The 19,224-nt window shown below is 44.7% G+C and overlaps 2 protein-coding genes across 3 annotated transcripts in view; both read right to left on the bottom strand.

Moving 5' to 3' along the window:
* Positions 1-297: 297 nt before the first annotated feature.
* mtnr1al (melatonin receptor type 1A like) lies at positions 298-10,393 on the bottom strand. Its single transcript, XM_037460528.2, has 2 exons — positions 10,085-10,393; positions 298-3,144 (listed from the first exon to the last, which is right to left on the bottom strand). Exons 1-2 carry the CDS (start codon positions 10,371-10,373, stop codon positions 2,375-2,377), a joined length of 1,059 nt encoding a protein of 352 aa, XP_037316425.2. The 5' UTR covers positions 10,374-10,393; the 3' UTR covers positions 298-2,374.
* A 3,648-nt stretch (positions 10,394-14,041) lies between these two features.
* fat2 (FAT atypical cadherin 2) overlaps positions 14,042-19,224 on the bottom strand; it is a 56,474-nt gene continuing 51,291 nt past the window's right edge. The window contains exons 26-29 of one of the 2 annotated variants that reach the window (XM_037459866.2): positions 18,478-18,574; positions 18,227-18,372; positions 17,529-17,773; positions 14,042-15,654 (exon numbers count right to left, since the gene is read on the bottom strand). In XM_037459866.2, the coding sequence (XP_037315763.2) occupies positions 15,119-15,654; positions 17,529-17,773; positions 18,227-18,372; positions 18,478-18,574 (1,024 nt within the window). In that variant the 3' untranslated portion in view covers positions 14,042-15,118. Of the gene's footprint in view, positions 15,655-17,528; positions 17,798-18,226; positions 18,373-18,477; positions 18,575-19,224 lie in introns of both variants that reach the window. The other variant, XM_037459864.2, reaches the window with a different exon arrangement.

A 19,224-nucleotide genomic window follows, 5' to 3' on the forward strand; every position in this document is an offset into this window, starting at 1 on the left:
TGTATAGAACAATGAGTGCGCTAAAGTGTGTTTTGCCTTCACAGTGAACAAAGAAGCGACACAGTGAACCGTTTTATTAACACATATTTTGGGGCAATGGTTTGTTTCTTTGTGTCTCATCAACGTTTCAAACGGTCAGGAAACATTCTTCAAGGCGATGTGCCAAAAAAACACCGTATGAAAGGAACCGGTACATTCTCATCCACTGTTGGTTTCCCATGCAAGTTTTGTTATATACATATATGATTATTTTTTTTTAGTGCTTAAAAGAAAAAACATTAATTATTTCAAGCATTTCAAGTTTAGAGACATCTATATCCCTTGTTTCAATATATTTCAATAACTTTATTTCAATATGTAAATCTTGTCATTTATGCAGTTGAAACTAAAGATTTATTTTTAACATATCTGAGCTGTATCCCTCCCCTTCCAGTCTTTGTGCTAATCCCAAACTATTGCTTTAATTTAAGGATTTGTACAAAATTCCATGTTGGCTTGTCACCGACGACTCAATTTATTGAATATATAGATTGTGGAAGCGCTCTGTTTAGATCGATGATGAATGCCCAGTTCTGTATAGCGAACACGTGACCTTTAGATGGTTAGCTTAGCACGAAGACAGGAAGCACGGAGACAACTGACCTGGCTCCGTCAAAGAAAAGCTCTCGTGCTGTGCTGTGCTCTACTTTTAGTGTCCTGCTTGAATCCATTTGGCCTCCAAATGATCCAGTGAAGGCCGTCTACGTAATGACAAACAAAAGAGCCATTTTCGTTTTTTTTTTTTTTTTTTTTTTACGTTTTGGGAGCGGCGACATTTTACACACATTCCCACTCCGACGCCTCTGCGGTCCAACTGGTCCCAGAGCAGCCAGCGTGATGCACAGTGGAGACACCCGCTTTCTCGCCAGAAACCTTCGGCCGCCGCTCTACAGCAGCGAGCCACAGTGACGCGGTCGAAATACTCTCCAGGACGTCATAACGTTGCGTCATTCTTGAGTTTGGATAATCAAATGTTCAGTGTGAAGTGAATCTATTCACTATTTGAGGGTGTTTTTAATGTGTAATTAAGTGCTTTTTGCAAAGGTTGAAATGAAAGGGTATTGCTTCTGAACGGCAGCGATGTCGTGTTTTCTGTTTTCGGGTTTACAAGTGTCTGAAAACACGGACACCTCCAGGTGCGAGGAAAAAAGTCTTCAGAGGTGTTTTTGTCCCAGATAAAAGCGGCTGACGAGGTGTGAAAGTTCCCGCAGGATGAAAGACTAGACACCACCGACCGGAGGTGTCCGCCCCACGTGTTGGTACCAACCGTCGAGTCCTGAACTTCCGACTCCTCGTCCACATCAAGAACCGTCCGTAGAGTCTCGATGGCTGCGAGGCCGTGCACCCCAGGAACGAAAAGGTAGTGGGACCAGGGTCACATCCATGAACATCCTGCAACCTCGAGGTTTGTCCCTTTGTTTCATTTCTGCGGTGTGCAAACTGGTGCATGTTTTTAGCATTGCTTAATAAAACGTTTGTGTCAACACGTTGGACATGAGACTATGGCACGATTAGTAAGCCATGTGCTGCAACAAAAGCCCCCCCCATTTACCCCAAACAACGTGAGGGCGTTGTTTTTGTTCTCAGCTTGACTCAACGGGTGCCATAAAGCATATATTCCTTTGAGATAATGTTTAAATATCTCCAAGTCTCACATGTCCTTTTTGCAGCTGAATTGAAGCATGAATTGTGTCCTTGGGTCTTTTCATCGTTGTCTTTGTCCCAGTGAGAGTTGGGCTTTTTAAGTGATCAACACAGGGACTAAAGCCAAGGAGATTCTCTGCCTCTATTAGGTTTTAGTGGGTCACCTTTTAACCTTTTTGATCATTCCTTGATTCAAAAGTACATAATTATTATTTCCAAAAAGCACAGATTTGTTATTCTATTCAATAAGTTCTTTTTTGGGGGAGAAAAAGCACCTTTGTTCAGAGCAGCATCAGCATTGGTCCTTCCCAATCCTTTTAAAAAAGTTCCCAAAAGTTGTTCAAAGATCACTTAATGCATTAAAATAAATGAAAGGGAAGAAAATAAGAATGTTTGTAAAACCCAACAACAAATGACAGTATGACACACTTTTTTAAAAATGTGAACAGTAAGTAATGTCTTTATAACCAAAAGGAGGTTTGACAAGCTGCATTACTGAGTTACTCCCTCTGCAAAGTCTGTCGAGTTCCCTGAAGGCCTCACCGATAACTGGATGGTATCGTTCATTTCACTTGTGTGTCTCTCTCCTCCACCTGTCGTCCTCCTCTTCACCTCCAGCTACTCAAGAACATTTTATCTCTAACGGCACGAAGCTCAACAACGAGGGCCCGGACCCCTTCTGGCCCGGCTTTCAGCAGCGGAACCCGAAGACGATCACGACGATCCTCTTGTACTCCTTCCGGAAGTTGTGGTTCAGGACGCCGTAGACCACGGCGTTGAGGCAGCTGTTGAAGTACGCCATGAAGTAGCTGGCCGTGAAAAGCCACTCCGGTATCGCCCGGCTCAGCCCGGGGTCCAGCGCCACCGCCAGGCCGATGAGGTTCAGCGGCGCCCAGCAGACGGCGAAGAGCACGAACACCACGAACATGGTGAGGAAATTGCGGACGTCGTGGGGGCCGATCTTGGGCCGCGAGTCGGGCTTGACCCGCCTCCTCACCCGGATGACCAGGATCCAGATGCGCAGGTAGCAGTAGCTGACGATGGCGATGGGCAGGACGAAGTGCACCACCACCACCGCGATGGTGTACGCCTGGCTGACCGACTGGGCGAAGGTGCAGGAGTACACCCGCGGGTCGTACTGCAGCGACTCCACGAACCAGTTGGGCGCGATGGCGAGGGCGGTGAGCGCCCAGACCAGCACCACGTAGCAGGCGGTGCGGCCGTTGGAGAAGAGCGCGTCGTACCTGAGGCTGTGGCAGATGTAGCAGTAGCGGTTGATGGCGATGGCCGCGATGTTGAAGATGGAGCCGATGACGCTGAGGCCCATCAGGAAGCCGCTGATCTGACAGTGGAGGTAGCCGGCGATCCAGCCGTCGTGGAAGATGGCGGACAGCACCAGCGGGTAAGGGTAGACGGCGACCACCAGGTCGGCGACAGCCAGGCTCACCACGAAGGCGTTTCCTGCACACACAGAGGGGAGGGGGGGGGGGGGGTCTCGTCATCGCCACGCGGAAAACAAACAGGAAGAAACTGGAAGGCAGGTTTGGTCCCGATGGTTGTTTGTCCGAATCAGGTGAGCAAGTAGGACTTCTAGTCACAACGTGAAACCCGCCCCAAAGGTTCCATTTGAATAGACAGACGTGGAGGCGCTGTATTATTATTTGTCTGGTTAACCGATGGTTTAAAGTTAGGACATGAATGTGTGAATGTGGGGCCTTCGGTCAGGTGCACAGGTGAGTCTTTGTCCTTCTGCAGGTTGGTGTTCACTTTACTCGCATTCTGACTGTTACACTTGATGCATTTTGCGGGATGGTTATTTAAAGTATTTACGGCACAAATGGAAATGTTCTTTAGTTCCGGCTTCACATATTGGAAGATTTGCTGCCTTTCTGTTCTCTTGATCAGACATAACCAGAGTTTTAAGGTGTGACATTTAAGACTGGTGCCCTTTTACTTATTTGAAATGGATTAAACAATGATTGGAAGTCTAAATGATTGTCAGGAGTAGAACAGAGGGTTTTTTCTGGTATTTTTTTTCTTCTGAGTTCTGACAAAAAAATCTTTTAGCTGAATAGAAAAGAGATTGGAAATATTGAACATAATGAAAGAAAATAAAAATAGCAAAAAGCCAAACTTAGTAACAATCCCAATCCACTTAAATTCAGCATCCAGACCGTTGCTCTCCAAACCTCATCACTGGCCCACCATCATTACCGGCTAATGAATTCAAATTTCCCAATCTGCTCCTTTTACATTTCCAGTTCAGTCCTCTCATGCACAGAATGGAGTTGATGATGATGGACCGCTGTTGTATTCCAGGAGGGGAGTAAACACTGGTTCGTAATCCGCTCACAGTGCAGGAGGGTCGGAGTTTATGACCGTAACGCACTTCAGACCCAGCTGGTGTGCTGTGAAGGTCTCCCACGTGGGGGAATCAAGCTCGAGAGCCTGATTTAGGCCTCTGCATTCCAAATATGGTCACTTCCTGTGAATTGATTGTAGAGAAAGAATACGGCTTCACATCCAGTGTGGAGTCCCAGAGACTACAATGTCCTGGTTCTGCCACATTGTTTATATTTCACACTTCATTCGACAGAATCGGGAGTCGTCCTTTTAGAGTCGAAGCGCCTAAATGACCCATCAAACACAACCGGTTATGTTCCAGAAGTTTAAGTTTTAAAGTTTTTTTTTTGTGAATTTATGCAGCGAGTTGGTGTGAAATCAAATGACTCACTGGAGGGATCAGCGATGCAGTTGAAACTCAGCGATGTGAGCTCTGGTTTAGTCAGTTATTGTAATTGTAATTGAGTTATTGTGATTGTAACAGCATGTCTTTCTCTCTCACACACACACACACACACACACACACACACACACACACACACACTGAGCTTCTCGTAACCACAGAGACTTTATTCCGTGAGTAATAGTCTCTACTAGTGGTATTCCTTTGTTCCTCTCAGTGGTGTGTGTTGGTGTGTGTGTGTGTGTGTGTGTGTGTGTGTGTTCCAGACACTGCTTGTAGACACCGACGGCTCGATGCTGAGACGCAGTTTGTTGAGGGAAAAAAAACACTCACTTTGATTTATCTGACGTTTCTGTGTGATACCGGAGATACAAAAGACGTTTGGGAGTATTTAGAGGGTCACATTCAGGGCGTAGGGCAGGAGTTCAAATTCCCACAAACCTACAAACATTATGGTTTTCAATACTTCCTATAGTCTGTTTTGTCTGTAATGATTTTTCTGAGGGGTTACTTTGGGGCAATTAGATGTGAACACATCGACTTTAAACTCATAGTGAATTTTGAATCTTTATCTGCTAAATATCAATGTTTGTGTACGTGTGTTAATCCTATTTATATAACCTGATTACACAAATGGCATGCATCTAATAGGGCTTTACAATCTGTACAGTCATTGATGACCTACAAATAAGGGAAACCCCCCCCAAACAAAACCCTTCAGCAGAATCAGCTCCTCACAGATGTTTGCCGCCAACAGCTAGTGGCGTGTCAGTTTGTCAGTGTCTGTCCAAAACGATATAGAACGAAACGGAATCAAACTTTAGAACGTTTTTGTGAGCTTGGGACAGAAAATTATAATCACAGCCTCCAGGAGAGCAGGTGGAAGTTCATGCATGATTTGAAGAAAGTGCTCCTGAGACCTCGCATTCATGAGGTCGGCGAGACAGAACGAGGAACATCTGTGCTGCAGCTGGCAGTGGTTAGCGACGGAAGCTAGTCCATCAGTGATAGTGGCCGTCACTATGACGACGAGGATGAGGAGGATGCAAGGAAGGCCGATTGGTCTTTGCAGTTTATTTGGGTTCAACCACAACATAGTCTAAGTGTTAAAATGAAATGCTTGACATGTGTTGAGCTGCCTGTGGGTTCAAGAAGTTGCGTTAATGGAATCTATGTAACAGATATATTCCCAGAAAAAGGAGCGGAGAGGGTTTGACTTGAAGGTGACGCAGGGTTGTCGCATCTTCCCGGCGACGATGACAAACCCAACGATGATAAAGTGCAGTGGGAGGGAATTAGATCAACATAAATCACAGCGCTGTGGCGGCTCACCAGAGCGCCAGAGCCCCCCGGGCAGGTGTGCTGCTGCAGAATGAGGTCGTGTGAGGGGCTGTGATGGGGGGGGTCACTTGATGTCATACCAGCAGCCGAACACATGCCTTCACAAGGCAGCCAGTGTTGTCGAGTCTCCTGCCGCCTGTCACCTTCAGTCGGATTCTGGTGAAACCCAATGAACCTGTGCAGCTTCACCAGAACCTCGTTTCAGCTCAGACTCCGGCGGGGAGGGATCCAGCTTTAATGCTTATCTTATACTTAATTTGATTTAGTGCAATATGATTTTTATGGAATTTTGCAAATTATTAAAATATTTTTAATTTAGTCAAATTTGTATTTTCACATTTAATTATAATTTTTTAAATTTTATATAGACCTATTAATTGCTGTTACCAGGAAACAGTGGTTTTAAAGCAGGACTAAACTCTTAGCGTTAAAGCAGTTACGGTATATTTTTGGCAGAATAGTCAGTATTCACACAACAATAGGTGTGAATATTTACACCACCAGGAGCTAAAATCTATGAAAATATAGATTATATATACAGTCTGGAGTTTCTGTGGACGCTGTGGAATTTAACCTTTTTCTGAAGCCCGCTGATTATGTATTTAACAATCATTGTGTGATTGGTCGCTCCTACTTTAGAACTGTAGGAAAAGCTTTTGTTGGAGTCGATACAGCATTTTTTTAAAGTGGTATTGGTGTTCTGAAAAAAAAAAAAAACAGAGGTGAGTCTCCATAAATATCTCTATCCCCTGCGACCTTGCTCTGACGGAGTGGAAACCTGAGGATGTCGATGTTGAGCGATGTGAAGGAACCACATTTCAACAACATCTCCTCATATTCCCTTAAAAATATGAATGCTGACACCAGCATTTTCAGCCTGTTTTATTGCCTCCTGATAGGTCCTGATAGATGGTTCAACAATGAAATACCTGGGAGGGGGTTAAAGGGGTTCTGGAGGGCCATGAATCTGGCTGAGATCCCTGGTATGTTAAGATGTGAAACATAGGTTTCCTGCTGTCAGACCGGTTAGTTCGGGATTAAGAGAAACACCCAGAGAACCGTCATCTGCTGAGCCTTTATTGAAGCAGAGAGCAACACCACCCACCACCCTCTGCTTAAAACATGACCAAAGTCCATCAACTCATAGTCCTGTTATTTAAGAGCGGATTAACTGATTTTCAATGCAAGGTACTCGACCCCCAGGAGCCACCATCTTTCATGAGAATGGGTCCGCTTCAGGTTTGTATCGTGCCGATGGTTTCCTGCCGCAGTTGAAATGACTTAATATGTCCCGATTTGTCTTGGACCTCAAACCACACTTAACGGAACCAGGACTGAAGGGGGGCCGAGAGTCACACCCTGTCGCAGTAGAATGAGGAGTTTGCTAAGAGATAAGACGCTTCAGTCCACAGGGGACAAAACGAAAGTCTCTTCTCCTGTTTACCTGCTGTGCGTCCACTGTTGTTGGTGAAATATTCGTATCCCCTGTGCCAAAGGTAAGGTCACCGCAACCTCAGATGAAACATGACCATGCGTGAAAAAAAGAAAACTTGGGCTGCGAGCAAGCAATCATTGATGTTAGAGGTTCAAGAATAAAAAAATGATTCATAAATAAGAGGACTCAAGGCGAACGCTTTAAGCCTGGCTTGGATCTCCCATTGTTCTTTCTGTGTTCAATGACAGAAGCGGACAGAAGAGAATCCACAGGGTCAGATGGAGTTCTTGGTGAGTTTTGAATTGTCTGACGCTTCACTGCAAACTGTCTGCAACGTATCGCTACCAAAGTTACACAATGGATGGGTCAAAAAGACTCCATCAAGAAGACTGTTAAAGGATCGGTTTGTTTTTTTCGGGAGGTTTTTGTGTGAGCCTTCAACACTCAAAGTGTAAACTCTTGGCTTGAAGCCATTCTACAGAGAGTCCGTTCCAGCGTTCTTATTGCAGGGTCCTGGTGGGTCGCTGGGCCACGATGGGACCGTCCTGCGGGCTGCTGATCAATGAAGACTGCCCGACTTGTTCATGTATCGGCAAATTGATTTCCAGCGGAGGCACTTCTTTATTTTTTTTTTTCAACAAATCGTTACAATCTGCTTCGAGCCGGCGATGTAGAACCCCATGCTGCCAGACCATTGTTACCATGGTAACCGCCTCCACAGATGTAAACAATACATTTCATTCCCACAGAACAGTCCTCTCAGAAGTGAGTTTTTGCATGGAGGTATTCGAATGAAGGTGTTTTATTTGTGGACATGTGGTGAGAGAATAAACTGTGACAGAACTTCACTGATGATCAGGGAAGTGTCTCTGACTGGGTGGGGGCCATTAACAGACGAGGAGGGGGAGGGGGGGCAGCGAAAGATATTCGAGTTCAGCGGGTGGAAGAAGAAAGGGAAGGAGACAAATGGAGGGAGGAGGGAGGAGTGATCACTTGGAGAGGCGAGTGAGAGGAAATGAGGGATGAGTCATACAGAAAGGACGAGGAAGGCGGGATGGGTTGAGGAGCGAGACTCGGGGGTTGGATGGAGATGAGAGGGAATGAAGAAATATCGGGAGGACAGGGAGAAAGATGAGACGAATGGGGAGGCGGCGGGATGAGGTGGTGAATTAATTCCACGGATGCCTGTGTAGGGCAGCTTTGTCCAGCTGAAGGGAAAATCACTATATATAGATATCGTATTGATTCACGAGCGATGCTACTTCATCACGGTGACAAAGGGGGAGAACCCGGAGCGTGAAGGGACGATGGGAGGCTGCAGATAAAAAGGGGCAAATGAAAAAAAAGGCCATTGTTTCCATGTCACGTATTCTAGACAATGATTAAGGATTCTCTCTTCCTATTCTTATGGTTAGGGCATCTGATGTTCTTCCCTTAGTACATCTCTTCCCACGAGGTGTTCGATCTTCTCTCAAACACCACGACGTGAAGCGTTCGTTTTGATACAATGAAAAGTCTCCTGGAATCAAGGACGACTTGACCTTTTCGTGGTTCTTCATCAGATGCGTTTCTTCACTCCTGTCGCTCTCAAGGCGTCGGCATACGCCATCAGAGGTGCTTGTCTGATTGTCCAAAAGCTCCAGAACCCCAAACCCAAGGTTGGCGGTTCGATCCGAGACCAACCTGCATGTCGATGTGTCCTTGGGCAAGACGCTCAACCCCAGCATTACTCCTCTAGCTGTGACTGCAGTGTGTGAACGTTAGATACTGATGGGCAGGTGCCACTGTGTATGGTAGTTCCTGTCATCAGTGTATAAATGGGTGTGAATGATGTTAAAACGCGTTGAGTAGTCATAAGACTAGAAAAGCGTTCTACAAGACCATTCACCATTTTCCGTGCGAACCCCTCAGTCCAAAGCTGCTTTCAATATTCACATCGAATCCATCAACATTATTATTTTGAAGTTGGGATGCTGCGGTGAATCTGTTCTTACTGTCTGCTTTATAAATAGCTATTCAGGATTCTTAGCATCAATATTTATGCTTTGTTTGAATTAGTACACAGAAGGTGCCCATCCTCTGTAATTTCCTTTAATGGGATCTTTACTACTCCAGCAGAGTAGAAGATAACAATTAGGAGTCCCGGATTGATTCATTTCTCTTTGTCTGCATGTTTGAGAGGTCTCAAGTAATCTCATTATTTCTGCACAGAGGTGCTCCTGAAGGCTTGAAGTCCATTTCAGATGAGATTTACACATTGTTCACAATGTGTTACCAACTACGACCTCACTTCGTTTGGTTTCCTCAAGTCCTTGTGCCTACAGGTCAAAGGTCCCGTATCTGCCTCTCCAAAGACGCACAACTGCGTTGTTTTCTGACACGAGGCAGTGAAAAATATTCTGCCAACGCTGCGTTTTTGTTTTTTGAGGACTAGAACAACACGTCGCCCGGCGTTCGGCTCCCGATCGTCTGCAGCAACCAGACGTCCCTTCAGCGTCCTTCAGCAGAACATCAGGTGCCAACATGTGCCAAGGTTACAGGGAACGGAGTTCTCTCTTACTTCTCCAAACTGATTCATCTTGTTGATGCATTAAACAGCAGTTGACACTTATGATGCACTGCTGCTATATATCATGCATATAGAGCTTTAATACTAATCAGTTTTTAAAATTTCTTATTTATAGGGTAATTTAGATATATCTTTTTGAAAAAATGTGTTATTATATATTGTAATATTTTTTTCTATTTTTTTCAAGAGTAAACTATTGGAATTAATTCTATCAAAGCAAACTCAAATTTGGCTGATAATTATCGATAATACTGATATCATCGTTAGTTAATATAAGTTATAGTTATCATATATATATTTGCTGACAAACCTGCTTTTCTGAGTTTCTTGTTCCGGAACACGGACACGATGACCAGTAGGTTCCCGAGAACATCCACCACGATGGTCGTGATCAGGACGCCGGCCAGCAGGGTAGCCACCCAGGGGAAGGACTGGTGCTGGTGACCCGGAGCCCCCTCCTCCCCGGGCGGCGTGGCGTTGTGCGGCCCCAGGGTCCCTCCCACCAGGGTGGGCTCTCGGTCCTCCAGGGACATCAGCTGCGGAAGGTGCCTCGCGTCGATGAGTCCCATCGGGTCGCGGAGTGTCGGTCCGCTCAGCATTGCGCACGGATGGGGGGGGGGGGGGGGGTAGGGTAGGTCAATCAGAGCTTTATAAGTGGCACGGGGGGGGCTGCTCAGCCTATATCATGACGCCAAGGTACATGCTGGGCCATTGGAACGGGCTGTAAGTGATGCTGTGGTTCGGCACAGACCGCGCGGTCGGATGTTTCAGCTTACTTTGATTCAGTGAGAAACTTGGAAAACTCCCTCGGTGTGTCCGCGACTGCGGACCAAAAGCGTCGCCACTAAGTCCCCCACAACGAGTCCCAGTAGGTAAACGTTACGCAGGTCCTGGCTTCTTCGTCGATTGCGGGTTGTTTTCAAAAAGCTTTCGTTTTGGGTTCGCTTCCCGCGGCCACGTCCAGCGTTGCGCGCACCGGGCAGCCGTGCGCACCGCCGCGCGTAATGGCACCGCAGCAAGAGTGTGTGAGCATTTCTGCGGTAGTAGCCACTGTCTGTAATGCAACCCGAACGGATGAGAATCTAAGAATCCTCTGAACATTCATTGAAGAAAAAAAAAATCCATCCTCTTACAGTGAGCACGAGTTTTTTTTCCCACTCTGAGGTCTCGTTACTCCACCCGCGCGCTTAACTTCAGATGACGGTGTGCGCTCTCCCATTTAGACCCTCACGAGTCAATGACGTTCATCTCTCTCTCTCTCTCTCTCTCTCTCTCTCTCTCTCTCTCTCTCTCTCTCTCTCTGTCTCTCTGTCTCTCTCTGTCTCTCTGCCTCACTCTTTGAGTCCTTATAATCTCACCTTTGACGTTTTGTTAAGGTCAGTCGCTGTCGTACGAGATGAACTATAATTTAATTTATTCACACACACACAGGATATATGCAAATATGTGCTGTTTAACTAAGCCTTTTACTTCAGATGTGTTTGTTGATTTTAAATAATTATGAAGGATATCGGAGAAGAAACCTGTGTACATACAGTCATGCGTCCTATGGTTGTTTTTGTTAACACGTTCCATCCCACGTGCTTCGTGCATAACGAACCCGTCTCCGTAGATTCCGGTCACGTGCGCACGCGGAACCCGAGGCCTGTGCTCCCGGGTTCAGTGTAAGACGAGCAGAGGCTCACCTGAAACCCTTAATGGACGAGTGTTGATCAGCATCCCAACTAAATGAAGCCCGGAGAGTCGGGTCGGATTTTAAAAATTCTCTTTCATATCAGAGTATTTCAAACGTTTCCCTTTTTTAAAAAAAGGAAAGAAATTGGTTTGAGCAGATAACTTTTCTCTCAGCTGAGATGAACCCAACTTTCAGAAAGTCCTCCCGGCGCATGGCTTTCTACTGATGTGAACTCAAGATTAAAAAGTCAAAAAGTTGATAGATCTTCCATATAAAAAAAACATGTCTAAATATTAGACTTTACTTAAATAACTGGTCATTACTTCTGCTTAAAAATTGGATCACTGAGATCAAGGTGAACTCCCCTCCTGTACACACACACACACACACAGACACGCGGATAATGATAATAAAGTGAATAATGAGGACGGCACCCGGGGTGCTGTAAGAATTGAAACTGTTTGATGTCTTTTCAAATATTATTCACACACACGTTAACCTTTCATCATATAAGTGATGTACGGCGAAATGGACACACACAGACACACACCTGTTGGTGGTGTTGTGTGTCTGTGTGTCCATTTGTGATTTAATATATAATGAAGAGTCACAGGAACAGCTTTTAAAGACATTTCTTTATGGTTCTTTACTCGCTGAAACACCAAGATTTCATCTTTACGAACGGTCTTCGTCAAAAAAAAGTTAAAGTTAAGAGTTAAAATGCACACAGGAGACATGGTTGAAAAATAATCTTTTGTCTGGGCGGGGTGTGCCGTGTTTGTAAGGGAAGGACTTTTGCATTCTGTTGCATATTAAAAATAAATTACATGATGTAATGAATAAATGAAAGTTTGGTCCCCAGTGGTGAGAATTTTATGCTCATAATGCTTGGGGCTGCAAAGTAAAGGTGAAAATGGTGCATTAGTGCAAGAGATTTCCCGAAAGGATACTATATTATAAGTGGTTTTAGTCATCTCCTCTATCATAATATGTGTTTCAGGCTATTGAGGGAAATATTACATATCCATGCCCAAGACTTTCTGATGGTAATATTGGATTTTTAATTTTCATTGGCGATTTTAAAGGTCAAAATAATAGTGTTAAATATGTTTGTAACAGTTTTAAAAGGCAAGCGGATGCTTGATGTCATCTCCTGAAATATGAAATATTGTCCGAGAAGGAGGGCTTGTACCATTACAAATTGTTCCTTTCTAATCCTCATTTCAACCTGTCAAGATTTACCTCTGAGTTTATTCCGTTTTGGGGGGGATTAAGAAGTAACACCTCTGATTTATTCACAGGGAGGAGCAGCAAATGACACAGAACCAACGCTTCATTCTTCTGCTGCGTGTTTGGTAACATTTGAACCAGAAGCCAATGTGTCCTCTGAAATGTCCTCTGAAATGTCCTAATAACTCATCAAGCTGGTTAAATATCAGGTAGCCTCCGATAAGACTATCTAGGATTTTGCTTGTTTTTTGTGTCATGACTAAGGGCCTCACAGGAAAAACATGTAATACACCTGAGATGACAACACTTTTTTAGTGTGACACCAGGTGTGTGTGTGTGAATGACAGGGAGGAGGAGAGTGATTGACAGCTGACTGAGAGGTCAGGCAGCTCCACAGCTGGGGTTCAGAGATAGTCTCCCATATTCTGAATCATTCTTCGTCTTGTTTTTTTAATCTTTAGCTCTGCTTCCTGTGTTTCTTTCATCTGGAGCTGTTTGTATCTCCTCAGACTTCCCCTTCCACTACAACAGTGCATGTTTATTGCATGAATCCTACTGTTTTTTCCCACATTTTTGATAACATTTCCTTACTGGAAACGTTGCACCGACAGCTTGTAGCTTTTTGCCGGTTCAAAGACCGAAGCGGATACCTTTAGTAGTGTTAAGGGTTCTTTTTTAAAAGTAGTATGCAGTAAATTAAGAGCAGGCGCAGTTAAAATTAAATAAGTTTGATGGATTTGAAGAAAGTACTTTAGCTGCACCACCAAATAAGTTAAAAAAAAAAAACAGCCATTAATAATCAGTGTGATGATTCATTTCAGGCCTCAAGGCAACAGAAATAACAGCGATCCATAATTTACATTAAATGGCTTTCGATGAAATGGTATAACTTTCCTTTTTAAGAATATTTTGAACAATTTTTTTCTTTTCATTCACTATAAACTCTCCCTTGTTCCTTTGAACAATTCGACTTTTGATGCACAAATGTGTTTGTGCGTTCCTACTCTAAATGGGACGTACATTTAAAGTGTGCTTTTAATGTAAGCTTTTACAACTTTAAAGTACTCGAAAATAAACAAACTATGTTTAATCACTGACGTGACCGAGCAAATCCGAACCACCCTCGATGTCCTTTGATGACTAATCCCGTCCGGAATGTGCTTTTCCTTTCTCTTTATTTTATTTCCAGACAGCAATGAAAGTGCCGAGCGATGGGAAGCAGCAAGAAGATAATTCCTTTATTTATATTCTCTTTACAATATTGGAAAAAAAGGGAACAGAAAGACGGCATCTCAATAAAATCTCTCACAGAGAAACAACTGGGCAAAACATGGGATGGGTGGGGGGCACATTTATAAAAAAATAAACTTTATGATGAAACGCAAATGCAACTTACATTCAAGCTGTGTTCTGCACAAACGACACGTGGATAAAGATCGTACGTACAACACAACACCTGTACATTATCAATAAATCTCCATCACAGCACAAAACACAACGATTACAGAATGAAACGAAGGGGAGGTGAAACAAACGAAATGTTAGTTCTTCAGCTGAAACTAAAACAAAATAAATAAGATGAAATTATGATGAAAAACCGTCAGTTTTACATTAGGACCCATTAATATTAATTTATATTTCATGCACAACTTCTGAAGCGTAAATGTTGATTTCGCTAGTTTTTAAATGTCTGATTTCAGCCGCAGTTTGTAAAACGTCATCTTTCTAGAACGCAGAAGGTGAGTCTCTTACTGTCCTTTAGATCCTTTCAGTTGAGCTTTTCTAAAAATCGTGCCGAAGCTCAGGAAGACGGGTAGAAAGCAGCAGTGGCTTAAAATGTAATAATATTTATAGTGTGGTTGCATTTCACTCATTTCTGATGGCAGAAAATAATATGATGGTGGAGTGCAGAAAACACCTTAAAATGATCACTTAATGATACTTTACTTTTTTCATAAAAGACACAATGACAAAATGTTTAATTGTTGCTTTTAGGCTGCACATTGACTACTTATTCAGTACTTCCAATACGTTGAATAATGCTCAACAAACTCTTCACCAAAACCACAAAACTTTCATCTGAGGCACTGCATATTTACATCATTTTTAATGAACACTTTTCTACTGCTCCACGTTGGATTAAATCAAAATAACACAGACCAGTAACACTCAAAGTTCAAACGTACTTCAGCACTGACGAGCCTCCTGAGCGAGGATCCAGCCCTCCTCGTTGTGCTGCCATGTCACAGCAACAGTAAGCGCATTAATGCCTCCCACATCGCACACACATACGGTCGGGGGGCAGCAGCGGCGTGCTGCTGCTACACGGAGCTGCCTCGCGGCGGGGCGGGGGGGCTGTACCCGGCACCGTTAAAAGTTTGCAGGGAATGATCCCAGAAAAGGCCGCACATTGCTCCTGGGGTTAAAGAGACCGCGTTCCTAAAACATCACCTCCTCGCAGCTCCCGTAGTCGCTCCCCACCAGGCTGGAGCCGTCGTAGCTGCGCTGGTTGGGCCTCGCCACCCTCCTGGTCTGAGGCTCGGCGGTGTGGGCCGAGGGGGCTGGAGGGGCCGGGGGGCCCAGCGGCAGCGGCGGGGGCGGGGCTTCGTGCTCGGCGTACGACGGCATGGCCACGCTCAGGCGCATGCTGAGCCTCTTGTAGCCCGCCGACACGTTGTCCAGGCTGCGGGCGTGCTGCGTGGGGTAGTAGCTGATGGCGGTGTACTCGTTGGGGCACTGGGAGCTGGGCAGCGGGAGCCCGTCGGGGCCCAGGAAGACCTCCAGGTCCTGGTTGCTGTAGCAGGGCGGCAGGGGGGCGCGGCGGTCGCAGCGGTCCAGCGGGAACGGGAAGCCGCCGAAGCGGGAGCTCCGGCGCGAGTCCAAGGTGGAGGTGGCGGAGGCGTCCTCCCCGATGTCGAACCGGGGGAAGTCCTGCCCCAGAGGCCGGCCGTAGTAGTCCGGGTCCGCCGGGTAGACTGAGGAGAGAGGACACGAGGAGAAAGGACATGAGGAGAGAAGGGACACTAGCTGACATTTAGACCTTTTTTTGACCTAAGGCTGTCAAAAAAAATCAAAAAATCAAATTACAGTCACATTTTGAAATTCTTTAATTGCGAAGTTTGACAGGCCAACATTTACTTTATTTTCTACCCTATTTCTTGACGTGACATATTTAGATTTTAAAATTTTTAGAATTCTCTTAGATTTTTTTTTAACCTATTTGTTTACTTCTTTTTTTTTTGTTCGAATGAATATTTTCTATTCTTTTTTCCATGACGGAGGGAGATAACAGACTTGTGGGCAGACTGAAAGGAGTGGCAGCTTTAAACGATCTTTTTTACAAACCGACCTCTCCTTCAAGGTAACTTCAGTTTTTTTACTTTAATATCCTTTTTCGAAGAAAGTTCCTTAAGGGCTCGTGAGGAGATAAATAATCCCGGCTCTTTGAAAGGCTTTTGCCTTTGGAGTGATGAAAGGGGGGGTCGACCTTACGGGGCCTTAAAGGGAAAATGAAAATCATAACAAGTGCCAGCATTCACCACGGTACCAATAATCAATAAGTACGGGTTCACTTGGGTTCTGTTTGGTTCTGCAGAGACTCTACATAGTATCTCTCTCTACATGTAGTATTCAAGCAGCCTTTTAAAAAAGGACTGATGAGTTCTAGAAATTCCATTTCACGAAATATGAACGTTTGCTGCTGCAAATAATGAAGAAATCCAAAAGGGGTTGAACAAGGGCAATTATTCCTTCCTTTGAAGCTTCAATCCGTGACGTTTGTCCATGAATCAACCGCCGATCATTGAGGCTTCATCAAGGGTTCGGGTGAATAACATCCATCTTCCACCCGGGAGACTCAAGTCGCTTTAAAGTGTAACATTTACTGAAAAAAAACTCTGTGCCGTGACACAAAGAGAAATATCCATGCAATACTTTTAGACTACAACTCGACCCTTTTCCCCTAGAACTTTAAGGCCCTGGAAGCTTTTGGATTTAATATCTGAAAAGAGAAGCAGCGGGTGAAGATTTTTTTAAAAGAAGTGCATGGTGGAAATACCAGATGAGAGGCTGAATGTTTGAATACAAACATTGTGTGACAGTGAAATCTATATTTCTTTAAGCGGTTTTTGCTTCAGACGGATTAAGTAAAAGGAGGCGAGAGAAGTTAACTTCAAGAGGGGTCAGAAACACAAAGAGAGAGAGAGAGAAAGATGGAAGGTATCACAGAATATAGAATGATATCAATTATACAGATGAAACTCGAAAAATTAGAATATCGTGCAAAGCTCATTACTTTAGACTCATTACATGCAAAGTGAGATATTTCAAGCCTTTATTTGATATAATTTTGATGATTATGGCTATTATATATATATATATATATATATATATATATATACACATTAGTTTCACCTTTTAAGTTGAATTACTAAAAAGTAATGAGCTTTTGCACCTGTATATGAAAAAAGAGAGCGAGAAAGTGCAGGACAAAAACCTGCCAAAATCACAAAAATTATTTCGTGACGGTGTCTAATGGAGTCCCGTGCACCTCCCATGATGCACCCCTGACGTTGTGACGTCACGGCGTGGCTTCGCACTGAACAGTCTCAGTCTATTACCGAAAAGGTTGCACATGGACGATATTCATTCGGTGGTGCAGACTCAAAAATGAGTCACAGCTGGGACGCCGAGGACAGATAAATGTGGACACCGGTCTCATCGACCCACCGTCCCCCAGAACTAAATATCTGGAGATATTACACCAGCAGCAGTGTGATTGACGGCTCTGGTCACACTGCGACATTGAAGGCTCTGAGGAGGACTCTCTTCCCTTAGAGACCCCGCCTACCTTCGTAGTCCATGTCCCAGCGGCTCTTCCTGAAGGAGTCGTTGTCGGAGCTGGACGGCGGCCTGGCGGGGAGGTTCGGGGCGACGCTGCACACCACCGGCCCCTGCGTCTTCGGGGCGTAGACCTCGCCCCCCGAGGACACGATCTGGCTGCAGGGGCGGAGCGACCTGAAGGGGGAGTGGTCGAGGTCGTTGGTGGGACCCACCAGCGAGCTCATCTCCATGGGGGGCTCGGGTTTGAGGCTCCTGGTCAGATTGGGTTGGAAGTAGCTGAGGGTTTAATGAGTCAAATATTCATTTTGCTGGAAGAAAAGCAGCTTTCAATCTCATTCATGACGTTTCTGTTTTTTGATGGATTCAAATTTGACTTTTGGATTTCCACTTTAAGGCTTTGTGACATCATTTTATGAAAAGACAGCTGACTACAGAGGTATTTCTTTTAAACTTGGAGATTATGGATAATGCTATTAAGATCAATAAAATAACAGCAGAGTAATAAATAATTCAATAATAGTCCAAATATAAACATACAAACAACGGGTAATAAACATAAAGTGTAAATAAATAACATTAATTGTGAAAACAAGAGTAGGAATATAAAGTGTATAAGAAGTTACAATAACAATAATAAAAAGTAATATTGGCAGTAAAGTTAACTATAAAAGGTAATAAACCTGGCACTCAAACGCGTGTTCTTACCCGTTGGAGACCTGGACGGGTTCCTTCTTCTTCTGCTGGACGTAACGCTTCCTGATGCAGACGAAGGCGCCGACCAAGAAGAGCAACCCGAGCACGCTGGCACCGATCCCCACCATCTCCACGTAGTAGCTGGTGTTCCGAGACACCTGATGGAGGCGCAGGGCCGTTGATGGATTGAGGATCATCGAGAACACACACACACACACATACACACACACACACACACGCACGCCGATAGTGAAGGGACTGACCTGAGGCAGCGGGTCGCAGTAGATGCCGTCGTCGGTGACTTTACAACCATAGCGTGCAGGACACGAATTGGGCCAACACTGGGTCTGGTTGTGGCACCTGCAGGAGGAAAGTTTCACTGAGCGATTCAGAGGACGGGTGCTTGTGACATGTCCGCGCGTGCACTTGTATGGACGAAGGATGACGTCGGTATGCTAATGTAGCATCGTGTTGGCATAGTGTAAAGATGCATTCTGTTTAGTGACCACCAGGGGGCGACACCTCTGGACCCAGAGAATGACTGCTTCTCTCTTCATTCATTCCCTCAGTAAACATGAGTTTATGGTCTTTGTTTGAGGTATTCTTCATTACAGCATGATGTTCATTCGAGTCTAAAGGGTGGCTTTGAGGCGGGGGTTACTGTGATTGACATGTCTCTATGTCACTCAAAATATGATCACTGCGTGTACCTAAACTCTAAGCTTCATGACGTCGGCCGTCAAACCGACAGGTGACTTCTCGATGGCGACGTGCAAATTTGATATGGAGACAGTAACACGTAAATACACATGACACTTTTCATCAACGAAGACAGTAAGATGCATTTAAAAGCTAAAAAAAAAAACATGGACGGGGGGCGGCTTTGATGAATCAGTACTTTTCCTCCCCAAGTGATTACGCCGAAGGGCATCCAATCATGAATGCATGCTGTTTAAAAACCATGCACGCCTTTTGTGGTTTCTACTCAGCACGCCATGTTGGCATTGTGA

The sequence above is a fragment of the Pungitius pungitius genome, chromosome 2 (genome assembly GCF_949316345.1).
Source record: "Pungitius pungitius chromosome 2, fPunPun2.1, whole genome shotgun sequence".
Taxonomy (NCBI): Eukaryota; Metazoa; Chordata; class Actinopteri; order Perciformes; family Gasterosteidae; genus Pungitius; species Pungitius pungitius.